At 37.1% G+C, this 20,660-nt stretch overlaps 1 protein-coding gene across 1 annotated transcript; it reads left to right on the forward strand.

The window, feature by feature from the left end:
• Window positions 1–1,144: 1,144 nt before the first annotated feature.
• Window positions 1,145–18,172, forward strand: akt2 (v-akt murine thymoma viral oncogene homolog 2). Its single transcript, XM_052582403.1, has 14 exons — window positions 1,145–1,582; window positions 5,204–5,359; window positions 5,516–5,644; window positions 6,022–6,133; window positions 6,879–7,026; window positions 8,626–8,757; window positions 8,863–8,928; window positions 9,022–9,090; window positions 9,193–9,315; window positions 9,493–9,621; window positions 13,559–13,773; window positions 13,856–13,943; window positions 14,267–14,369; window positions 16,708–18,172. Exons 2-14 carry the CDS (start codon window positions 5,314–5,316, stop codon window positions 16,785–16,787), a joined length of 1,440 nt encoding a protein of 479 aa, XP_052438363.1. The 5' UTR covers window positions 1,145–1,582; window positions 5,204–5,313; the 3' UTR covers window positions 16,788–18,172.
• Window positions 18,173–20,660: the final 2,488 nt, after the last annotated feature.

The following is a 20,660-nucleotide window of genomic DNA, read 5'->3' on the forward strand; positions in this document are numbered from 1 at the left end:
TTTTCATAGTCATGAAAATAAAGAAAACTCTTTGAATGAGAAGGTGTGTCTAAACTTTTGGTCTGTACTATATATATATATATATATATATATATATATATATATATATATATATATATATATATATATATATATATATATAGTATTATCTATGTAGTATGAATGAAATCAAAACACAGATGGTGTCATTATCATGACGTGAACAGTTTGCTTTGCTGCAGTATAGTAGGTAATCTTAGCATACTTTTTTAATGATATCCCTACCCCTATCCCTATCCCTACTATCTCTTTACTGTTTTTCCCCTACTATATTTTGACTCAAGGAATACCTTTTATTTTGGTTCTGAACTAATGAATTAGTTGAATAAGAGATTAAATGACCCACTCATAAGGTCAGTCTCGTCACCATCTAATGATGAAACTTGCATTACTTGATTTTTTTTATTGATTTATATTATATTCTTACTTGTATATTCTGTTTAACACATATCGGTTGTGATATTTAATTACCCCTCACAAAAATAATGGGGTGATACCAAGGAACAATAATGGTATCAGATGATAACCATGGTACCATATAATATTCATATAATATACAAGTAGTTCAACATTTTAAGTGGATCAAAAAAGTTAATCAAAGCTGTCCTAAGACAAGAACACATTTTGGTGTTAGGACAACTTTGATGAAAGGTTTTGACCCACTTCAAATGCTAGTGTACACACACACACACACACACACACACACACACACACACACACACACACACACACACACACACACACACACAATGATAATTAATTGGTACTCCAATGCACTTCAGAAAATAGCAGCAAAGAAATGCAGTACCATAGAGCTTTTTGATTATTTTTAAGAATATTTATAAAAACAACCAGAAAAAATGCTCACATTGGAGTATGCAAATATTATTTTAACTTCTAGCTTTTAACTTTTGAAAATAAACGCTGCACAGGAACTGTGGCAGATAACCAGTAGAGGGAGCTTCTATGCTTTACTACAGTCTATGGTTACAATATTGAAATAGCAACCGACGAAACAATCCGGACATGTATGAATTTATTATAAATTCATAACCTCGCTAGCATTACATAAATGAAAAACAGCAACACAAAAAAAAAGACTCGGACGTTGCCCGTGACGTCGCGGCGAGGCCGAGCGTGAGCTGAGGTCATTTCCTGTTTGTGTTCTCGTCGAGTCGCTAGACGGAGGCCTATCCGCAATACCACCACTACCGTAACATCGCTCATAGACCTACGGGACGGCCACGGCGAGCTTTTCCAAGGCATTAAACGCGTCAAATAAGCGTAGTGGGATGAGTTTGGGCGACCGGGTTCGAGTTTCGGGCCACTGAGGGGTGTTTTGTGAGGAAATTCGGGCGGTTGGGTGTTGTTATTTCTGGGGAAGCTGAGTGGTCATTGGCAGAGTTCAATACACAGCAGCTCGCGAGAAGAATAAACGCATATTTCACGTCTCTGAACACCCTTGTTTCACTCCACTTGCATGGGCTTTTGAGGATTATTACATTTCAGTCAACCAACACATCGCAGGAGAATAAAAGTGGAGGTAAGGGACTAAAACGTGCATCGATGATTGTTGGCTAGCGTGATGTTTAGCCTAGCCCGAGTCTCTGTATTTAAAGTGCACTTAAATGTTATGTTTTGTTGCGCTTTGGGATACATTCCCCAAAAACCTGTTTATCAATATATATTTCAGGTTTACCGTACGTTACATATAAACTGCATCTCCCGTCGTAACGCATGTTTGTCACTTCGTTTTTCTTTATAAATTAGTTTATTAAATACAAGTACGCTTATAGATTAATTTCAACCCATTTGGCGCTTCTGCTGGTCTCTCCCGAGGGGTCCTTGCTTGCTGATCCATTGTAAGTGCATCATTGTGTCTTGACGGAGATGTGTTAAGTTAAATGAGTGGAAGTGAGAGTATATTGTCGATCAGGCCCTTTACACTCTGAAAACAGGCATGATTGATCTATAGTGTGAAAAAATTGTACATGCTTATCGATCAAACTGATGGCTTTTTGCCTTTGATTTCAATAATAGAGCTCCACGTGGATTTCATTGCAATTCTGCAGGCATGTTTAAAATATGGAAACTTTATTGAAGGTTGAAGTAGTCAGATGTTTGACAGATATTGAATCATGCATCTGTCAGGTTTGTGCATGAGGCCTGAAGGTTATTGAGGTTGAGAGGGGTCAGATTTAGGACATCTATGTCTGGAATTATCCACTTGGTACAGAAAGCGTGCAATCATTAGTTTGCTGAAATGGTCACCGCTCTTGTTTGTCTTTCTACTGTGGACTTCAAAGTGCGTGTGTGTGTGTGTGTGTGTGTGTGTGTGTGTGTGTGAGAGAGTTGTTTATGAAAAAGAGGAACAGGCATACCACTGACCGATTGATACATGCACGCTAGATACATGTATATATGCCAGCGTTGAGTCAGATGGTCATCGTGTTTTTAATTCCAGTGCATGTGTTAAGCAGTTGTGTAATGGACTAGCAGGGGCGTCACAAGGTGGGGATTTTATTTTGCAGGGATAATCCAGTGTTGTGCCCATGGTGATGGGACAGCATGCCAGAACTGTGCCAGAGGCACTGCTATGCCAGGAAACTCCTCTGGCACAGACCGATATTATACTCGCAACAAACAAACAAAAAAAAAAGTGCTGTTTTCAAAAGCAAGAATCTCTATTACTAATGTATAGGTCTAGTGATACGCTGAACATGAAACCATCACATGCTTTTTATCCAGCACTGTTTGTACTACATATTTGAAAGATGCTACTTCAAATCGTGTTTTTATTAAGGATATTTATTAAGAGATCAATGATCAGAAAATCCCACAGATTAAGACTAAAGAAAGGACCCGAGCCATATCAAGGCACCAGAAAATAAAATCAAGCTGAAACTGGGCTTTTTGGACTTGGCCAAAAATGAACAAACAAAAATCTTAAGACCTTTTCTCGGTCACAACAGCAACAACAATAAAAGTTGAAATATTCTGTGACAAGCTGGTATTTTCTTCTTGGATGAAATTAATAAAATTTTAAGCTTAGTATTTATTTATTTATTTTAGAATGTATCTGGATTATACTATACACTGACAGATATAATTGAATGGTCAACAGATTAAAAAGAATATTTTGATAGTTTTGTCCCTCATGTTGTTCCGAACCTGTATAGACTTACTTTTGCGTTACACAAAAGAATATATTGTGAAAAAGCTTCGGCTACTTTTCGACCATACAATGGAAGTGTGTAAAGGGGTGGAAAACAACACTGGAGCCCAATGACTTCAATTATTAACAAAAAAGAGAGAAAATAAGGGTTGTTGGAGCTGATAGCCTTGTGGGCATGTTGCAAGTGATAACTAAACTTGTATCTTGTAACTAGTTTTTAACTCTTTAAGTATTTTTTTAAAAGTTATATCAATATATAGATATTTTGTATTAATATTATATTTATAATGAGTTGCAATGCTTAATAAATTCCCAGAAATGCCTTTGCAACGACCCACAACATCATCTTATACATGTACAAACTATGCTCAGATTTTCTTCAGGTGGGTGAACATTCTGTCCTCCAGTTATCAAGCATTGTTTTTTGCTGTAAAAGCTTGTGCTTTCTAATGTCGCCTCTGAAAACAGCAGGTGTCTCGTCCTGTTCGCCGTACAAAGTGGCACATTCACCTGTGATTCAGATTGGCTTTACTGCAGTCTAATTGGCATCTCCATGGTGATAGAACAGAGCTCTCTCATTTCCTGTCAAAAATGGTCTAAAAACACTTTGCGGTAAAATAAGCTCATCCTTGTCCCATGTTCATTAACTTTGTGTTATTCTCTGCACGTGGGTTGTTTTTAAAACCCCGCCATTTACAGTATATTATATAGATTATGAGAGTAAAAGCTTTGGAAATAAAGACAGGGAATGTAGGTTTCATGGTTATTTTCATTATACATTTTTTTTGGCACACATTTTATATATCGATGCACAACAACGTATGAATTAAACATGTTTGTGAATTCAAATTAAGTTCCACAGGAACAAAAAGAAGAACATTTGTATTTGTTCCTTTTTGTAACCGATGGCAGTCTAAACACATGCTAATCAATCGACGTAAATGGTTTTAGAACAAATACAGTATAAGCATAATCCCCATCAACATTAGGGTGATGCATTTAATAATGTTAAGCACATGAAGAATATAATCTTATATCAAATATTCTCATATTTTGGTTTTGAATGTAGATACAATAAATGATTCTTTAAAGAATGAGGCATCTTTAAAAGATAATGTGGTGATGTATCTGTCTTGTCTTTTTGGATTGGTTGTGCTTTCCGAATGTCATGACACATATGAGATTAATATTTAGAAATCCATTTGATTATAAAAGGTGATCAGTTGTCCACTCATAGACTGCACATAGATGACATCTTATTAAAGATGGACAAAAAAAAAAGAACATGGATTATATCCATTAACATCCACCCGGATCGAGACCCTGATCCTTCATCAGCACTTTTATCCCACATATAAAGATATCTGTTTGTGAATAATGACTCAGCACTAGATTCATTGATGCGGTGTATAATGGCACTGAAATTTTCCACAGTACGTCTTGCACTCACCTCTTTTTCATGAGCGGTTCATTCATTGCTTTCCTCCTGCCCCCAGTTAGATCTCGATACTGGAACGCACATGGGACTTTGATTTATTCAGGAAGATGATAACAAATGAGCTGTCCCTCATCTGTTAAATGTTAAATTGAGGCTTATCTGTTGCGGAGTGCTGAATCCTGCATTTATGTCAAGTTTACATTGCAAACATTTCTAAACGGGTGGCATTCCTGCAGCTTTAGTCAGGTGACGTTTGTGCTGAATCTTTCAGTTGTTGAGTTCAGATGTTAGATACAGTATTGATACTAATAAATTCAAATGCAAAATGCTGTTACTAAAGGACTCATTCACCCGAAAATGAGTATTCTGTCATTTATTCATCCTCTTTACTTTAGTTTGTGGAACACTAAAAAGATGAAGACTATGAAAATGCTTTTTTTTGCCATACATTGAAAGTCAGTAGTGGGTCTAATGTTTTGTTCATAAACACTGTTTGCTTAAAACGAGTAACAGAAAGTCTGCTTAACATTGGTTTATTTGCATGATCCCAGGTGAGTCTGGCTCTGGTACTGAACGTGTCTGCCTGACCCGAGACTCAACACTCCCCCTTCCCCAACCTCCCTGCCACCCTGCCCTACGCCCCGCACACCCCTAACCCAGCATGAACGAGATCAGCATCGTCAGAGAGGGCTGGCTCCACAAGAGAGGTAAGAAAAACACACTCAATCTTTATTACAGTCCATATCATATTTTTGGATTGTAAACAGAGGTGTTGTCTTCCTTGTCTCTGCCTTTTTGTTTTTTCCCTACTTTCTACCTTCTGCCATCTACTTCCTTATATCTCTTCCTCCTTCTGTCTGCAGGTGAATACATTAAGACTTGGAGGCCCCGATATTTCATCCTAAAGAGTGATGGCTCTTTCATTGGGTACAAGGAGAAGCCAGAGACTTCAGACCACAATCAGCCCCCTCTCAATAACTTCTCTGTTGCAGGTCTGCCACACTTTACTGCCCCTCTCCCCACACACCAGATTGTGTTTAGTGTTCTAAAATATGTGTTTCCTTAAGGTAGTTTAGTTTTTGAGCGGTGGTTTTTTTCATTACTTACCAATTATTATTAACAGAAACTTAGGCAAGCGATGCATGATTAAGCTTACTGTACCAAATAGAAAATTGGACCGTATCAATGTTTTTTTTGTTTTGTTTGTTTGTTCTTATACATTGATTTATATCTGCTAACAATGAATTTCTAATTGTTTTTGCTCTTTTTGTGATTTTAAGGATCACGTTTCCCATCTAAGCACCTGAAGTTGTGTACAACAAATTTAAATCCAAAATACAGCTTTTCAAAACTTTAATATCCTTGACAGAGTGTCAGCTGATGAAGACTGAAAGACCTCGGCCGAACACTTTTGTCATCCGCTGCTTGCAGTGGACCACTGTTATTGAGCGGACCTTCCACGTGGAAAGCAACGCTGAAAGGTGAGGAGATGAGATGGAGGGTCCTGCTGGAATCATTGTCCTCGTTGTGAATGAATGAGTGGAAGAGAGATCTCAAGAAGCAGATACTGAATGGTATTTACTGGAAAAGCAGATTAAGTTGAATTAACCAGATTTCTGCCAACCAAAACAGGTTATTACTCATTGCCTGTTGCTTAAATTGAATCTTAAAGGAACACTACACTTTTTTTGAAAATAGGCTAACTCCCCTAGAGTTAAACAGTTGAGTTTTACCGTTTTTGAATGCATTCAGCTGATCTCCAGGTCTACCATTAGCACTTTTAGCTTAGCTTAGCGTAGATCATTGAATCTGATTAGACCGTTAGCATTTCGCTCAAAAACGACCAAAGAGTTTTGATATTTTTCCCATTTAAAACTTGACTCTTTTGTAGTCACATCGTGTGCTAAGGCTGACGGAAAATGAAAAGTTGCTGTTTTCTAGGCTGATATGACTAGGAACTATAAGAAACTTTGCTGCTGTACCATGGGTGCAGTGATATTACACAGCACCTGAAAATAATCCCCAGCTTGTTTGTGTAGGTGCTGCATAATATCACACTTCATTATGTGACTAAATACCTCAATTCTTCCAAAGGATGGTAATCATGTACCTGTGATCAGCTCAAGATGATAGAAAATAACAAGAGGAACCATAATGTGCATTACGTTTTTATGTTTTCCTTGGATTTAATGAATGATTAATGAATTAATTTTGATGTCAATGCAGAGAGGAGTGGATACGTGCAATACAGGCTGTGGCCAATGGGCTCAAGTCCCGGGAAGAGGAGGAGCCAATGGACATCAACTTTGGCTCCCCTGGAGACAACAGCCTGGAGGGAATGGAGGCTGCCATTGCAAAGTCCCGCACCAAAGTCGTAAGTGCCTTAACCCCACGTGTTTGGATGTTTGGGTAACAGTCTTCACTTCTGTATAAGAAACTTTCTCAGTTGTCTGCAGTGTGTTTTTTTTCCCCATATGTTTTATTGACTGTATTTTATTATGATAATGAACCGGCTGCACTGTCAAGGTAGCAATGCTTAACTGTGTGTGTGCAAGCCACGCCGGCACAATCCCTTGAATTTTTTTCATTTAACAGTGGAAGCAACTACTCCTTATAGTCATAAAGATAATCGGAATTGTAAAAGGTTTGCTTTTATCTGTGTACATTCACAATAACAATAAATCTTTGTGCTTTGGTAACATAAGCTTAAAGGAAAATAGGATGCCATTTTCTGCCGTCTGGTTTCCTTTCGCGCAGCACAAAAATGAACCGAGACTCTGCATCCTAGGCTACTTGTTGCACAGTTTTTCTTTCCGTTTTCTTCATTTATTATTTAAGTTAAAATATATTTATTGTATATACCTATTTATTTGTTCTAATTTAATTCAAATCTAATTTAAGATCATTTTGTTGTTTAACAGTTAATTATCAGTTAACGAGCATCGATTGTCAGTTAAGAAAAATAACCGAAATGAACATCCCTAATCTGTGCATATTTCTCTCTTGATTCAGCCAAGACAACCTTTTTCACTGGAGAAAGAAATATTATGGATAGTGTATTTTAATCTTAAGCAACGGTTTGAAATTACCGTATTTTTCGGACTATAAGTCGCACCTGAGTATAAGTCGCATCAGTCCAAAAATATGTCATGATGATGAAAAAAAACATAGATAAGTCGCATTTATTTAGAACCAAGAACCAACAGAAAACATTACCGTCTACAGCCGCGAGAGGGCGCTCTATTCTGCTCCGTGTAGGCTACAGGAGCAGTGAGCTGCATAGAGCGCCCTCTCGCGGCTGTAGACGGTAACGTTTTAACTTGGTTCATGTCTCTTAGTTCATTCATTTTGATAAATATGTCGCACCTGACTATAAGTCGCAGGACCAGCCAAACTATGAAAAAAGGTGCGACTTATAGTCCGGAAAATACGGTAAAAACCTCTAAATGATGGATTTGTTTAACAAGATATTACTGTAATCAATGGACTGAGGCTGACAGTCACTGTACCATATCCATTACTTGGCATAATTGTTGGTAATATTGCACAAAGCAGTTAAATTGGGAGTTCACCGGTGTGTGACAATTAGTTTATGGCGTTATTTTAATGTCAAATGACGAGAGCGCATTATTGTAGCATAGAGAGATTTGTTAGTGCACAGGACACAGTTTGAGAGAAAGGAGAGACACGTTTTAAGTGCGCGCATTCTCTCCGGGCGAGAGCAGTTTGTATCTGAGCACAAGTGTCAGGTTACTCGCGCATTATATTAATGTGGATTCCCGCTACAAAAATGTGCTCTCCACATTTGTCATTAAAATAACGCCATATTTGTTGTTGATGTTTGTGTGACTAAAATTTATAGTCTCTATTAATAAAAAAATATAAAATGTAAAAAAGTTTTAGGTTTATTTATAAAAGCCTTTTTTAATATTGAGATGTAATGGCTGAGCAGATCTGTTTTTCATATTTTTAGACAATGAATGACTTTGACTACTTAAAGCTGCTGGGTAAAGGCACTTTTGGAAAGGTGATTCTAGTGAGGGAAAAGGCTACTGGCATGTACTACGCCATGAAGATCCTACGCAAAGAGGTCATCATTGCTAAGGTGGGCGGCACACACGAATCAGAACTTTAAAATGCTCCTGAATAATTAGTTTGAGAGTCATGACCAGTTGGTTCTTTTTCTTTTCTTTTTTGTGGTCTATTTCAGGACGAGGTTGCACACACAATCACAGAAAGCAGAGTGTTGCAGAGCACACGGCACCCCTTCCTTACGGTATGTTCATTTCTGTCAGGGTTTTTTATTATTACACAATTCTCTTGCTTTTAGATTTGTTAATTCACATTTTTTTTTTCAATCTCTCAACAGACACTAAAATACGCCTTCCAGACACGAGATCGATTGTGTTTTGTCATGGAGTACGCAAATGGAGGCGAGGTTTGTCACATCCTGTCACTCCTTACAAAAACAAACTAGAAAGGCCTACACCATTCTGTCTTTTTTAAAATTCTGTTTTGTCTCCTTTTTACGTGTTTCCAGCTGTTCTTCCACTTGTCTCGAGATCGCGTGTTTACGGAAGATAGAGCTCGCTTCTATGGGGCTGAAATAGTTTCAGCTTTGGAATATCTGCACTCTAAAGATGTCGTCTACAGGGACCTAAAGGTTTTCTGTGTTCTCAATGCTTTATGTTTGATATGTAATTATTATAAAAATAGTTTGAATTGCTCTTTGAAAATTGTGTCATAGACCACAGACATGAAATCTGAGTTCCTTTTTTTTTTACTTCAAATGGCAAAACGCTATTTCCTTATTCTCTTACAATTGTATTTCTCTCTGCAGCTGGAGAATCTGATGCTGGATATAGATGGTCACATTAAAATCACAGACTTTGGCCTGTGTAAAGAGGGCATTACTAATGAGGCCACCATGAAGACATTCTGTGGGACCCCAGAGTACCTTGCTCCTGAGGTACTGCAAACTCACTTCATGAACTTGTTTTTTCAGTTGCTTTTTGGATCATAGTTTGATAGATTAAAAAGTAGGAAAAAAAGATTGGAATTAGTCCCAGCTCTGATTTGCTCATTTTCTGACGTATTATAATGGAATCTCACAGTGTTTTAAAGCTGAAAACTGCCTTGTTGGTTGTGTGTTTTGAACCACATTGAAAGGAGAACAGATGCTAAAAATAAAGCAATCACTAGATGAAGGTTTAAGAAAATATTTTGGCCTGACACATTTCTTCAAGTGAGTAGTTAAAGGGTTAAACAAAATTGTGTTGAGGCTGAATTTAGAAAGTATCATTTTATGTGTAATTTAGCATATTCAATTTAGTTTCTTTAAATATTAAAAGATGAAAAGAATATTTAAAAATTGTTCTTTTAAGCAAGTCTTATGAAGCAGAATGCTGTAAAACAAAAGACTTAAAACCGTTTTCTGTTACATTCGATGTGATTCTGTAATTGGAGATACATATGGCATTTCATAAAGTTAAGAAAAAAAACCCAGTTCACTAACAAAAATTCTTTCCAGTATTTTATTGAAAACATCACATATTTTAATAATTCAGTGCTTGCCAAGCACAGATTACTTCCTTTTTTTACTTTTAATGAAAAACAGATGTCTTTATGGTATTGTTTGTCAACTCTGTTACGGACAAATTAGGCAATGTGTAGAAATAACAATGAATCATGAAAGGAAAAATCTTTCTTTTAGCATTAGACAAACGGTCCTTACATTCCAACATTTGTAACTGAGATTATATTTCACTTATGCATACCTTATAAAGAAAAATAAAATACCCATGACTTCACAGAATTTTCCACTTGAAGCGAATGGTTTTTAATCTGAAAAAGTATTATATACAATATCCGGAACAAAAATAATATTATTGAAATATTATAAGGATGCATCATATATCTGTGTTTGAGGTTTTAAACAACAATAGTATTGCATTTTTTTTGTGTGAAAATAATTCATAAACACAGTTGACCCTTTAAAAGCACTGATGCAGTCCGAAGGGACTCGTGTTCATGGATGAGCTCATGATTTATTAACATAGTAGAATGAAGCAGGGTGAGAATGAAAGGTGGCAAAGCAAATAGAGTCTGCTGAACGAGCGCGACACACGGCTTGAGAGCAGCAGAGCTTTTATTAAGCCACAGTGGACCGCTTCTGCTCCTTCCAGGTGGCGTATTTGGGGAAAAAAAACTGAGCTGTTTTATCAGAGTAGATACGTTTGAAAGTTCTATTATAATGCTACTCTGTGCGGTCGTCACTGGTCTATTAAAACGTCTTCGGGGTTTCCATATGTTTTCTACATAACAAAACTGGAAATCGAGGGGTTATAACGTCATTGGCAGGCGACATAATGACACGGTCTGTGTCACTAGTTAAAATTTATTATTTCTCTAGATTTAAACATTCTTCGAAACATTTGTGATAATGTAAGTACTCTTGGATATTTTAATAAAACATCTTACATAGTGTGCCTTTTTAAAGGGGTCATATTATGCTTTTTTAAAAGATATTTTTTTTGTGTATTTGGTGTAACAGAATATGTTGACATGCTTTAATGTTTGAAAAAAAAAATTGCTCTGATTGGCCAACTGACCCAGTGCATTGTGATTGGCCGAACACTACAAGCACTCGTCGTGTTTGCAGTACACAAGCTACGGTTGAGACAGCTGACTCCACTGTGATGTGGATTCAAACACATGCAAAATTCCGCATTTGAACATTCAATATGAAATACTTACAAATTGTCATAGCAAAGTCAGAATGACCTCCTCTCCTAAGTTCACGAAACGGTTGTCCATAAAATGCATTGCTGTTGTGTTGTAAGTAATCCTAAATATTCCTAAATGCATCTACTTTCTAAAGGCCAGATAAAGTGATTTTGCTTTCGCCCCGATTACACACACATCTCCCTGACATGGCTACTTCAACACTGTGGTTACTGAAACCACGCCTTCTTTCTTTGTGTGAACATTTGAAATCGCGTCTTATGACCCCTTTAAGTAACAGTTTTAAAGTAACAGAATTATCCGGTGGAACTGACCATTTTATTTTTGCCAGAAACTCAACTTGCTAGCATAAATGCTAAGAGCACATGGCACTAAAGAAATCATGATTAAAATACCTTTAAATAACCCCATGTGTGGTCAGTAATATATTTTGTTTTCCTTTTGATATTGTGATAACTGTTGACGTTCTCTTTAGATTAAAATATTTTCTCAGAGAGAGCACACAGACTTTTCAGTGCTTCAGATGTTATCAGTGAGGGAAAGTGACATAATATCCAAAGATTTTATTATTTTGGCTGCTTTTTTTTTAAGAGCTGCCGCTGTTGAACATGCCGCAGATCTGACATGCATTGTATTTTCTCTCAAATCTCTTTACCTTTTCTGATCCACTTCAGTTCTTAATGTCTCTACTAGTGAACTGATGAGTTTAATCGGGTGTGTTAGTTGGAGGGAGACAGTTCTGGGATGCTCCGGGACAGTTTTGAAAACCATTTCAGAGACATTTTCTTTAATGGGACTCATATATAATATTAGGGGTGTGCGATATGACTCTTTTTGATTGTGGATGATAAAAATGTCTCCATGATCTGCTTTTGAAGAAATATCGTAGTATCGTGCTACAGCGCATATTCTATCAGCTGCAAGTTTGGTGCCTCCATCATATACTGTACAACGCCACATTATTTGCATGTGCTTTTAAATGTTTCATTCGTGCACTGGTCTGACCTGTGCTTTTTCTGAGTGCTGCATACATTATTGTCAAGGGATAGATCACCCTATAATTGAATTTTAATGAACCTTTATTAATTTATTTCTTGTGCTGAACACAAAAGACGATGTTTTGAAGACTGTGGGTAACCAAACAGTTGCTGGTCCACATTGAATTTGATGGAAGTAAAAAATACTATGGAAGTCACTGTGGACCAGCAACTGTTTGGTTTTCCACGTTTCTCAAAATAGCATTCATTTTCAGTAGAAGAAAGAAGCTCATTCAGGTTTAAAACCACATTTGAGTGAGTTTTTTTTTTTTTTTTTTAAACCTTGAAAGGCTTTGTCTTTTTATAATAGGGAAATAAGTTTGTCTGTAATGCTCAGACATCTTGCAAAATAATAAAACCAACATGACAAAGAATTGTGATAAAATCGTGAATTGTGTGATCTTTCAAAAAAAACATATGTTTTTTTTTTTTTTTTTAAATCGCTCACCCCTATATAATGTGTTACATGCATGCACAGTTTTAAGGCAACTTTAATTGTATTTTTGAAATTCTTCAACTTGTAGAGATTTTCGACTATCGTCTCTATCGCGCTTACACGATCACGAGAAATAGCTATGCTACATGGCACTAAGGTTTTATATGTTGTGGTTTAAAAACAGGTAATTTTTAAGCTATTGAAATGTAATGAGCAGCAAAAGAAAATTTATTTCATTATATACACGTGCCTTCTGAGAGACCGTTTCTGAGCACTGACAAAGAGGTGTCACACGTGAAGACGGTGCTACTACAGTGGTGTGTGTGTGTGTGTGTGTGTGTGTGTGTGTGTGTGTGTGTGTGTATATATATATATATATATATATATATATATATATATATATATATATATATATATATATATATATATATATAGTTACTGTGAAAATAAAATTATTCATATCGTGATTGTACACACAAATGTGAACCTGGTAATTATTTCTTTCCGTATTTAATGTTGTCACTCAGGATTATGCTGCATCATCAAAGTAAAATAGTTTGCAAAAGTATGTTTTTGCAAACATTATATAAAAATTATGTTTTATTTAAGCTTGTTGTTTTCTCCTTTTTTTATTGCCATCTCTAAACAGACTACTTAATTTTTCCTCTTTTTCTCTTTCTTTGCTGTAGGTATTAGAAGACAACGATTACGGGCGTGCAGTGGATTGGTGGGGTCTGGGGGTGGTCATGTATGAAATGATGTGTGGTCGGCTGCCGTTCTATAACCAGGACCATGAACGTCTCTTTGAGCTCATTTTAATGGAGGAGATTCGCTTCCCCAGAAACCTCTCGCCCGAGGCAAAGGCCTTGCTGGCTGGCCTGCTCAAGAAAGACCCCAAACAGAGGTAAGAAGTGCGTCTGTTTCCACTTTTGTTATGAAAGAGGATCTTGCGTATGTTTTAATAAATGTTTTGGTGTTTTTTTAAGGCTCGGAGGAGGTCCTGAGGATGCCAAAGAAGTGATGACACACAAGTTCTTCAGTTCCATGAACTGGTATGATGTCCTTCAAAAGAAGGTAAGAGTTTAAGGCAGTGGGAGCAGATTCATTGGATGTAATCCTCACACAAATTAGAGAATGTACACAGCTAATCACTTTGACAGATGCTCTCGAATCGCGTTTACATTCATGTTCCAGTATTGTGTCCGTGTGATTGATTGCAGCATGATTGGAAGACATATATCCTCAAACACAACATGTTTTTTACTTCATTAGACATTTAACAGTAATCAGTCATTTATGCTGATCTCTGCATGTGGTTAATGAGGGATGTGTGAAAACCAAATGTTCTCTAGAGCTTTTTGTTAGAATCACCTCTCACCCTCCTGTTTTTTCTGCAGCTCAGCCCACCCTTCAAGCCGCAAGTGACCTCAGAGACAGACACACGCTACTTTGACGACGAGTTCACTGCACAGACAATTACTGTCACGCCACCTGACCAATGTGAGTACTTCAGTTCTTCCTCCTTGCCTGTCTGCTTGTGACGTCACGTATCTTTGTGTCTGAGAAAACGGTTAACAAGTAGAAAATGACTGCAAATATTTTAGCCCTAAAGAACTGCACAAATTGTGCATGTGTCACGCTTATCCATCTGCACTCATCTGCGGTTGAGTATACTTTGAAAGCTGTGCGGACGCGGCTGGGCACGAGATGGAACAGAACGTTGTGAAGTTTACCCAGGCCTCAAGTTTAACCAAATCAAAAATGCATTGTTGAGAAAAACAAAGAGTTGCATTGGTGTATAACTCACTTGATAAATAATATTACTACTTTCAGAAGTAATATAAAATATCTGTAAATGATGTACAAACATAAGCAATACAAAGATTATAGTGGCATTCATTATAAACAACATTTAGGCTATTATAAAGGCCAAACCTGCTTAAAAGTATAGTTCACCCAAAAATGAAAATAGTCATTAAAGGGATAGCTCACCCAAAAATCTTATGTTTATCTGCTTACCTCCAGGGCATCCAAGATGAAGGTGACTGTTTCTTCAGTAGAACACTGTCTGTCTGTCAGTCTTATAATGGAGGTGAATGGGAATCACAGCTAAAAACATACAATAAAAAATTGGTTGGTCTGTGCAAGAAACCAAACAGTATTTATTAGGGCTGGGATAAACGATTATTAACGATTAATCTAGGGATTATTTTTTGGATGCATCGATTAATCTAACGATTAATTTTTTCAGACCTATTCGATTATCTCCCCATTAATTGACTACTAACATTTTATACATGTTGATTTACATATCTGAATGAAAAAAAACATGAATTCCTTAACATTGCAATATGTTTATTGCTCTTAAAATTACTAAATAAAAGACATTACTTTGCACTTGTATAGAGATAGCATTCAATAAAACCTTGAAGCATTGAAAACACATAGCTTACTGAAACAAGCTTACTGAACACATATGGCCTAGCTTACTGAATACAAGTTATTCTTTCAGATGAAAATAACAACAACTTGATGTCTAGCATTTAATAAAAATGTCATATAATAATGTCATATATAATAAATGTCAAATAATAATAAAAATGTCACCCAAAATACTTGTTTAGAGCAATTGAAAAGAATACAGTAACCAATGTAAACTTGAGGGCTTTAGGCTAATACAGAGAGTGCTTTTCCAAAAAAAAAAAAAAAAATTAAACAGCAGCCTGACATGGAGAAAAAAAAAAATCTCAGAATGCTCCACATGAAACTTTGGCGATCCGCCCTTTTTCTATTGTGTCTAATGATTTTGGTTAATATGCATGAGGGAGAGAGAGCGAGAGAGAGAGAGAGAGAGCGAGCAACACAGCGCTCGTGTAGTATGAAGACTGTGAGTGCGCGCTGTCAGCCGGGGCTCTCTCTCGTACGCGTCCTGTCAGGCGCAGCAGTCATTCTATTTTACATCACTCACTGATCAAATAAGGCTTTGACAGCCGCCAAAAAAAAAAAAGATCAATGCAGAAAACCCCCCTGGATTGGTTATATAACGTTGGACAGAATGTTAATCCGGCCATCGCGTATATTCAGTGCACATAAGGTAAACGTTTTGCAAACGTTTTTTAGAGAAATAAAAACAGGTCGACGAATCGATGCGCATATTTTGCGTCGACGTCATCGATGACCTCGACGTGTTGTCCCAGCCCTAGTATTTATATAATAATAGAAGACGCCTCACTTACCTGCTTGAGAACACGCTCAGGAGGACGCGCTTAGGAGAGTTCAAACAGTAGCACATTGTGTGAATCAGAGGTAAAAAACAATATAAATACCGTTCTGTTTGTTGCACATACCGATCATTTTGTGTCTTTACACATCAATGTATCGTCGAGAGCCGCAGGGATTAATTTGGTTTTCTTTAGTTTTAGTGTAAGTTTTAGCCGTGATTCCCATTCACCTCCATTATAAGACCGACAGACTGCAACGTTTTGTGTTAAAAATCTTAGTTTGTGTTCTACTGAAGAAACAAAGTCACCTACATCTTGGATGTCCTGGGGGTAAGCAGATAAACATCAAATTTTTCTTTTTGGGTGAACTATATCTTTGATTACTTGTAAAACCTGTCAGACCTTTGTTCATCTTCAAATTAAGATATTTTTGATGAAATCTGTGAGCTTTCTTACCCTGCGTAGACAGCAACATAACTGACACGTTCAAGGCCCAGAAAGGTAGTAAGGACATTGTTAAAATACTCCATATGACAGAATTTTCATTTCTTGGTAAACTCACTGTTTAAGAGGAATAAATGATTAAATGAGATTTTTTTTTTTGTTGTTGCTTGCAGATGATAGTCTTGATGTGGAGGACCCAGATGCACGCTCACACTTCTCACAGTTCTCCTACTCAGCCAGTGTGCGAGAGTGACCCCTCCCCTCCCCACCCTCTCACCCTTACCAGCACACCGGACGCCCCTCACATACACAAACGCAAACGCATACAAGGACACGTGCACCAGCAACCCAATCCCACCGAGGAGTGGGTTCTAGGGGGGAGTGCGGCATCTGTGAACGATCCTGAACAGGTGGTACCCTCTGGTCAGTCCTGGTTTCCGATTGGCCTTTCATTCAGCCAGTCGTAGCCTGACACTACACACTGCAACACAATCCATCAAAGAATCACTGAATAAATCTCAACCAATCAGGTACCATTGAGAACACCGCTCAGCACCAGCAGGTTTCAGGACACACGCTCACACTCAAAACACTGGACTACGGGACTCAAGCCTCTTGTAAACACAGATATCAAACACACTCTAAATCATCTTGTGGGGACAAGAGAAATCAGTTTGGACTTATTTCCCACCGATTGTTACAGTTTTAAAGCCATATTTCTGCAAATGTACAAGTGCTCTTTCTGGAACTAGATGTTACCAATAGTGTTTTTACAGCAGGAGGACCGACGATAGGGTAACACAGAAAGGAATAGTGCTGTTTCTCTGCCTGGGTTTGTGCACCGAATGCTGTGTGTGTGTGTGAGCGCGTCAACAGATGCGTGTTCTTCAACTGTGTGTCTTTTTGTGTTTCCATTTTGTAAAAGGGCATAACGTTATGTTGAGGAGTTGAACGGGGTGGGATTGTTAGGGGTTTGGAGACTCACACTATAGATGTGAAAATGTGCTTTAAAGGGAAAAGAGAGAGAGGAAGACAGCTCTAGTGTGTTAACAGAGAGCCTGTGGTTTCCTCCACATCAGGAACATTGAAACCGGCTTTCTGGAGAGGCGTTTTTCCAGTTTTCATCTGCAGCCCCAGAGGTTAGTGTATCATAGAAACTGTCCATCATGTTGTTTCCATTCTCTCGAACGTTTTGCAGGCATTGATGTTAAAATTTAGAGACGAACGTACAGGCAACAACCATAACGGAAAAAGGATTTGAATGTTCTGTTATTTAACTGCAAGAGCTACTGCATCAGCATGACCGACTGGTTCAAGTAGCAAACAGTGGAAACCGCCTTGACACTTTTTTCTTTTCATTTTTTCTTTTTTTTTCAATTAGTGTAGTCAGAAAAAAATGGTTAGGATGTTTGAAAGAAAATGTTCAACTTCATCTCCAGCTGTGTAACGTAGGTGAGCTTCTCCAGACAGAAGCTGTCTTCTTTTGCCTTTTGAAAGATGATTCATGTGCAAGGAACATCAAACTATTTTGTTTATTGTTTTATTCCTTATTTTATTTGGATCATTTTTTCTTCATTCGCCCACTCACTGAAATTACATTGTCTTGGTAAAAAAATATAAATATATATATAAAATATATATTACAATAGTAAAGTTTTTTTTTTTTTTTGCTTTTGTTTCTTTTGTCCATTTTTCCATTTGTGTGAATGTGTGGTTCACTTGTGCATGTGTGGGTGTGTAACAAGGTAGTGACAGTATATATTTGCAAGGGGAAATGAAAAGCTTCCTTTGTCGAGAAATGACGAGCATTTGTGTTTAAACATGATATATTACCATCCCTCCTCCATAAACTTTCTCATACACAAACGTCCTCACAGGTACCAACAGCAGGGCCAAACTGAAGTACTTCTGCGGGTCTTAAGTGCATCAAAACCAAAAGACGCAACTCACTAGGTTTGGAAACAGCCCTTATTGCCTTGACTGAGAGAGAGACCACCAGATGGTGCCATTTGCAAGTGTCATTAAATAATACATTGCTCCAGGCACATGCACACTAGTTCACACCATGATGCTCAATTATAGTTTTTTAAAAGAAACTCCTGGGTGGAGACATGAGGGGTGAAGATCTAAAATGACCTGCTGTAGTGCTTTCACCCATTTTTCTTGTGTGTGTGTATATACCTACATTTGTAGGACAAATCAGCTTTGAAGTGAAATTATTTTGCAAATTTAACCATCGACTGTTCTGTTCTGAATGTGATGAACAATCACGAATGTCATCATTGATGCTCGGTTTGCTTTTTTAGTGCTGGGGATGCAAACGTTGGGGGGAAACTTGAAATTTCATCAAACTCTATTTTTTTTTTTTTTTTTTTTTGGGATACAGAGTGCTATGGGGGTATGCTTTGCTATTAGGAAATACATGCGAGTAAATTCTTTTACCAAAAACTGTATGATGTCTGCCTCTTTTACTAACCCAACAGCATGGCAAATTAACCAAGTGGACAGCAGATTTTGATACACTGTGTTATTCGGCTAGGGTTGAGCCTAAAAATGTGCACAGTTTTTGTTTTATTGAAGACATTTATACTTTAAACATTTAATTGTTCAAATATATTGGAAATGTGTGTATATATAATTGACAGCGTTTCAGCAGTGGTCTGAATAATAATGTACAACAGTCATGAGGATTGATCTTTGTCATCTTTATAGCTGAGAAGTACCAGAAAAAATACATGAACTTCTGTGATCTCAGACATGGAGTCAAAAGATTGAGAACCAGTGCTGCTGTTGAATCACAACCAAAGATTTATTTGTATTTTCTTTGGGCATGTCATTCACAGTGCTGATTTCCTATACAACAAGCCCCAAAACTGCATTACTAACCCCCTATGGTAAATCTTAATCTCTAACCTTAAAGTGATAGGTCAGCAAAAATTACACTTGTTTTTTTTTTTTTTTTTCACAAACCTGTGACTGACTGACTTAAGTGGAAAATAACCGAAGATATTATAAATATGGTCTGTTGTCACCAAAATGTTTTGGTTACCAACATTCAAAGTGATATGCTCATGTGTTCTTTAGTAGGAAGTAAATCATACAGGTTTGGGACTAAACTCTTCCTTTAACCTTCGTTTCCTGTAGCATTGGGCAACACATACTGGTAGAAAGCATTACTAGGTCTGACAAGAAACACACAGAACACTGTACCTTTCAACATTTTGTAGAAGTTTTTATTTTATAAAAAAATATTTTGATGACAAAATTCCTGGCACACCACCTCCAAGAATTCCCACCTCAGCTCCTGGGTGCTTTGCAGTCACAGAAGAAGTGATGAATCCTAAATTGAATCAAGACATTTTCCAGGAGAATGTCAGAACTGCAGATCATTTCTTCAAGCTTTAGATTGGGTTGGGTGATGCAACAACATAATGACCCAAAACACAATTAAATAAATACTGAATGGATGAAAAATAAGGAAATGTGTGTTTTCCTGTGTCTTGACCTTAATTCAATTGAGATGCTGTGGCACAAATGGACAATGATCAAGACGATACTGATAAACTGTAACAGATTTATGGGGAAGGATTCAAAGCTGGTAAAAGTCTGCTGCAAGAAACATTTGCTAGAGGTTGAACTGTTGAAGGAGGAACACACTGTGAATGCATTCGATAACAATGTGCAAATTACAATTGTTTCTATGATGTTAATTTAGTCAGATTGTGTTTGCCTACATTTTACAGGTAATTAATGCAGAGATCCAGTTCCTGTAGCTCATTTGGTAGAGCATAGCGCAAGGTTGTAGGTTCGATTCCCCGAGAACACATGATAGGTAAAAATTGATATATAGCCTCAATGCACTGTAAGTCGCGTCTGCGACTTACAGTGCATTGAGGCCTTTTTTTTTTTTTTTTTAGCCTTTTTTTAATAGGCTATTATAAAAAAAAAAAAAAAATATTAACATGATCAAATCTTCGTTTTTCTACAAACCCAATTCCAAAAAAGTTGGGACACTACAAATTGTGAGTAAAAAAAGATTGTAATAATTTACCAATCTCATAAACTTATATTTTATAGAATAGAATATAGATATATCAAATGTTGAAAGTGAGACATTTTGAAATGT

The sequence above is a fragment of the Carassius gibelio genome, chromosome B18, assembly GCF_023724105.1.
Source record: "Carassius gibelio isolate Cgi1373 ecotype wild population from Czech Republic chromosome B18, carGib1.2-hapl.c, whole genome shotgun sequence".
Taxonomy (NCBI): Eukaryota; Metazoa; Chordata; class Actinopteri; order Cypriniformes; family Cyprinidae; genus Carassius; species Carassius gibelio.